Raw genomic sequence first — 5,597 nt, forward strand, 5'->3', positions numbered from 1 at the left:
CCATTTCTCCAGCCTGTCCAGGTTCCTGTGGATGGCAGCACACCCATCTACCGTATCAGCCTCTCCTCCTGGTTTTGTATTACCTGCAAACTCACTGCGTGTGTACTGTGCCCCAACACTGAGGCCATTAATGAAGAAGGTAAACAGTAGTGACCCCCGTATGAAACCCTGGGGCACACCACTAGTGATTGGTATCCAGCTGGACCTTGTGCTGTGGATCACAGCCCTCTGAGCCTGGCAGTTCAGCCACTTTTCAGTCCACCTCACTGTCCACTTATCTAATCTGTACTTCATCAGTTTGCCCATGAGGATTTTGTTAAAGGCAGTGTCAAAAGCCTTGCTAAAGTAAAGGTACCTCCACTCGTCCAGCGTTGTGAAATAAACTGACCAGGAAAACTGCCCTCCAGCTATGAACAGAAGTTCTCAAGAAAAACAAGTGTTCACCATATATAACAGAGCATTCTTCCAAAGATCTCAAACTCCTTCTTGGAGTCAAATAAAATACCATCCCTCTTTAAGGGACTGGGAAAATAAATGATGAGTGAATAAAGTGAGTTGCCTAAGGTAGATTTGCAAAGTCTAACTTGTGCAGCAATATCTCCAGGGTCAGGTAAGATAGCTGGTGGAGGGAAACTGAGGAGGGGAGGAGGAAAATGGACACCTCTGCCAAGGCAGATCCTATATTACTTCAAGTGACCTGCCAAAAGATTAAAAAAAAGCCCCACAAAACAACCATTTGCCCATTTGGCCAAAGAACTGAACCAAAATACTGTCTGTTCTTAAGGTTATTTAATGTTGAAGAAAGACATTTCCCAGCAGACTTAAGGAAAACTTTGGGATGTTCATGCTTCTGTGTATGATAATGGAATCCTTACTCCAGTTCACATTATTTGCCTTCTTTTGATTATTCCAGACAGACCAAATTCCAGTCACAAAGATGATCCTGGCCCCTACCTGGGGGGCAGCAGCATTCCCATCCCTAGGGATGATGGATTGCTTTGCATTTTTAGGGATCAGCCAAGCAAGCTGGCTGTTTTTCTGGATTTACAAATGTCCTGCTGTGGGGGATTAATGCTTTCAATTCTCCCCTTGTTATAGGAGCACAAAAGTCAATGGTGATCTAGAGCAGGAAAAGTTACGAGAAGACCAAAAACTCTGCTAGCTGAGCTGGTGTATTCTCCAGCAGAGATTGTAGTAAAGTCTGAGAACTGCAAGGGAAGATTGTGTACGGCATGTGGGGCAAAGCCTGGAAGCACAGCATTTGAGTGGAAACAATGAGAGGATCATCCTGGCCCCACACAGCTCATAGCTCATGTGGAAATATCTCCCTGGCAGTGCTAGAAATGTCTGGCAAACCTGCAAGTGTTTCTTTGCTTTCTTGCTGGATGCCGGCTGTTACTCCAGTGAGGACACATATAGGAAGCCCTAAAAATGAGCATAAGTGAAAAGGGGAACAGATGCAGGTTTCCCTTCAGAAGTGTTATATTCCTATTTTTCTCATCTACATAAAACAGACATCCAAAGATGCCTGGTGAGGACCTGATGTGATGCTGAGAACTCTGCAAACCAAATACTTCCCAAATTGCAGGTCTTTTTTTTTTTTTTTTTTTTTTTTTTTTTTAATTACACATGACAGATAGGGTATTATTAACCTCAAAAATGCCAGAAACGGGTAGCAGCTGTCCAGGCTGAGAAAAGTTAATGAAAACTAGAGCTGTACAGACTCATTGGCATGGACACATCTAAGGGGCAAAGGAGGTAAATCCACAAGTGGATAGATGAACTGGAGCCTTCCATTGCCTGAGCAAATTTTTTATAAAGAGGGGGCAAAAAAAAAGAAAGGAATACTGAACTGGAGGCAGTAAGCTGTGAGAGGAATGATTTCATAGTAGCTGGGTCATTATCCCCCGTGCTGGCAACACCTCAAGGACTTTGGGTGTGCTGAACTGGAACAACTAGGCATTTTGTCATTAAGTATAGGCTAGAATTGCTTTTATATTTATTTTACTTGCAGCTAATTGCTTTCAAAACTTTGTCTGACCTTGATGAATGTTTTCTTTTTAAGCTTCTGGGGGATGTTCTGAAGAGAGAGTCATATAAGGATGGAAAATGGCAAACATTCAGAAGAGTTACAGTAATTGTGTCTTTGCCATTTTTGTCTCTCTAAGTGAAGCAGAGCGTGTTTTAGTGGTATGAAATTCAGAGGAGCTTTGTAAGGGTAAAGTGTCTCTGCTGAGTATGCTGGATACCCCTTACAGCGCTAAGACTTTCCTATTTGAAGTTGCTGGGAGTTTTCTGTGGTGACGCTGGGTGGTGGCATGATGGTGGTGGTGACGCTCTTCAGCAAGGTCCTACCCCAGAGCGCTGTCCTTTGACTCTCTCAGGAAGCTGTGGATCTATTGCCCGTGAGGCCAAGTGTGTGAGCACAGAAAGAATTTAGTGTCAAACTTTGGGACTCTGCAGGGGAACAGCAGAAGCTAGGTACAGCGGTGTAGAGAAAAGATATCTCCAAACGCAGACATTTGCCTTTCAGAGCTGCTGGGTGAGATGTCAGTGAGTGGGATGCTGACCTTGGCTTGAGGACGTTGTAGTTTCATCTGGGCCATGCAGCAGGTCTGTGTCCTTGAGCAAGTGCAATATGTCAGCTTTGGTCTGAACCACACAGAGCGCTGTACAGGTCCCCAAACTAGGTCACCCCTAAATCTTGCAGGGGAGTAGGCTTGAATCAGTATGCAGCAACTGTGATTTAACAAGAGCCCAGTTCTTCTGGCACTACAGTAATGATAGCTTTGATGTCTCCCTTAGCTAAGCATGACCTCACATGCTCCCACTCAAATCACTGGGGTGTGAAAGACTTCAGTGGGGGACAGCCTAGGGCCATAGTTAATGGCAATGCTTTTAATTCTCAAAACAGGTTTTTTCCCTTTTCTAGACACATATTATAATTAATATTTCATGACAGTCTCTAGAGATACAAGAAAGAATTTCTGGTCTTGATTTAACAAAGCATATCAACAGGACTGCTGTGCATGGGAAGTTAAGCATACCCGGGTGTTTACTAACACGAGGGCAAAGCTCCTCTGATGAGGAGCAGAATCTCCACCTCACTGAGGATGGGTATTTTAAAGGAGATCAATACTCCCCGTGGGGAGCAGAGTCATCAAAGCCATACCTAGAATGTAGGGCTGCCAGTCCTCTTCCTGAGCTACTGCATTTGCCTTGGTACAGTTCAGAGTGACATGTGGCTCCTCTCTGAGCCTGCTGTGGATGGGCATGATAGCACCAGCAGAGTTTCTCACACTGTGCACACACACCAGGTCATACAAGAGGGGATGTCCTCTCCTCAGCCATGTGGCAGCAGACTGGCTGTGTGCCCTGAGACTGTGGCTGGGGAGAAGCATATGCACAAGTTTTTGCAGTATCAAGGAAAGCTTTGTAAAGCATACAAAGAATGATGCAGAACGGATATTACTGCTGGACTGCTGTGATGGTTACACTGCATTCAGTAATCTGTGTTTTTATAGTTTGATGCGCTCCCCCAGGGATGATTATGCTAAAACTCTAGCTGTTGTAAAAGGAAGAGGTTTGCACACCTTTTTTTTTTTAATCAAGAATACCTGATCTATTAAACATTAATTTGTCTTCTTTGTGGTGAGAAAACTGTGTGACTTGAGAATGCCATCAATTTTGGAGTGTGATTTGTAGCCTTGCTTTCGGGTGGGGTACCAGGGGCACCCTGAAGAAAACACTGCTGGGGCCCAAGGTGCCCTGTGGTCACCACCACAAGATCGTGCTCCATCACCATACACCTTTAATCACTGCAGACTTCAAGCTCACACATTCTCCTTGGATGAACAAAGTGAGCCTTTATTATTCTGCCAGGACTTTAAATAATTCATTACTGGAGAAAGCAAAGGGAAGAGCGATGCTGTTTGTACCATACTCTAATTGTTGAACGCACTATGACTTTTCAAATGAGGCCCCACATCTAATCACGATTCTCTTCTAGTGCAACTGTTGGTGAACCCATCTCTGTTTCCATCTGCTGCAGGGGGATGTGGGTGCTGGTCCCTCCCATGATATTGCAGACATCCCACCTGCAGGGAAGGAGGTTTCTCTGAAACAAAACCACAGCCAGGTGCGACACAGCGATGATCGTCCCCAAGGTGAGAAGCATGGTGAATGTTTTAAAGGGGAAGAGCTGACTGTAGGTCCCATTCACCAGGGAGCAGGCTGGGTAGCAGATGATGGGGGGAATGCTCAGGGCAGGCTCCCCTGCCAGCAGCCTCATGAGGAATCCAACCAAGAAGCCCGCAGCCGAGCCATAGGTGTTGGTGCTGGGAGCGAAGAGGGCGCAGCAGAGCTGGGGGAACAGCAGGGCATACACCAGCTCCCCGCTTAGGAACCAGAGGTCATAGACAGAGCTGGAGTAAAAAGCCAGACTGGCTGCCCCGGCCCCAAACACCAGCATGGAGGTCCTCATGGCCCATAAGACCTCTGTCTCTGTAGCCTGTAAAACAGAGATTGTAACGTTACAGACATGATGTTTACTTGTGGGGGTGACCAGCACTGCTCTGCCCTAGGCTGGTTCTCACCGAGCCCTCGCTGCTTTCAGAAGTGCTTGTCACCAGCAGCCACCCAAGGTAGGCACTCCTGAAGACAGAGCTGCTCTCTGTAATTTTAAGGGTCAAGGTTTTATGCTGTTTCCATTAATATTCTAGTCCAGCTTTTACACTAGTCATTTTATAAAGAGCCAAGCTCACCAGTGTAGGTATTTGTATCCCTACCAAGGATATGAACACCCCTGACCTGCGTTTGAAGCTCCAGAACACAGTTCAGCAGCTGAAGGACAGATGCCTCTGTTTGCAAACCACAGAGAATGTGTTTGAAATGGTCTTGAAACGAAAGCATCTTTCTTGACACCAAAACTACTGAATGCTGTAACCAAGTACCTTTTTCCTCAGGATTTTCCTGTATATATTGTGAGCGAACATGGAGCTGGCAGAGAGAAGAGCTGAATCTGCAGAAGACATTGCAGCAGCAGCAACGGCTCCCAAACCAGCAATGGAGATGTATGCTGGGCAGAGATAATGTAAAACAAGTGGCAGTATCATTGCCGATTCCCCTCTCTCGAGTGGACTTGGAAGACCGTAGCTTGTCTGGTTCCAGTCTTTAAAACAGAACAAGAAAAAGTCACAAAAAAATCTTTCACTGACATTTGTGCTGCCTTTGAAGCTGCCTTTCCACTGGGACCAGTCACAGCAGGGCTAAGGACTGAGACCCACTCTGTATTTTAGGACTTGCATTAATTTTTTGGATTCTCTTATGATCTCTTGTGATTTTCCTTAGCATGCTGGAGCTCTCACTAGATCAAAGATTTTCCTTTTCCCCAGTAGCATCTGTAGAAATAGCTGTGCTTTGTGTTTCCAGAACTGGGACAGTCAACCTTCTAGGCCCTGTGGTGAGGAGAAGGGAGTTTTGCTCTGATGACCCTAGTGACAGATGAATTAATGAGTTCAACTGATTTCTTTAAATGTTTGGTAATCTGTCTGCTCTTTAATCCTTGCTCACAGCCAACACAGGACTGATCCTCTAGG

At 45.6% G+C, this 5,597-nt stretch overlaps 1 protein-coding gene across 1 annotated transcript in view; it reads right to left on the minus strand.

The window, feature by feature from the left end:
* Positions 1-3,988: 3,988 nt before the first annotated feature.
* LOC113483492 (high affinity choline transporter 1-like) overlaps positions 3,989-5,597 on the minus strand; it is a 7,584-nt gene continuing 5,975 nt past the window's right edge. Inside the window, exons 7-8 of the mRNA XM_026855100.1 lie at positions 4,953-5,170; positions 3,989-4,510 (exon numbers count right to left, since the gene is read on the minus strand). Coding sequence (XP_026710901.1) covers positions 3,989-4,510; positions 4,953-5,170 — 740 coding nt within the window. The remainder of the gene's footprint in view (positions 4,511-4,952; positions 5,171-5,597) is intronic.

The sequence above is a fragment of the Athene cunicularia genome (assembly GCF_003259725.1).
Source record: "Athene cunicularia isolate RWA chromosome 1 unlocalized genomic scaffold, athCun1 chr1_part1, whole genome shotgun sequence".
NCBI classification, from domain to species: Eukaryota; Metazoa; Chordata; class Aves; order Strigiformes; family Strigidae; genus Athene; species Athene cunicularia.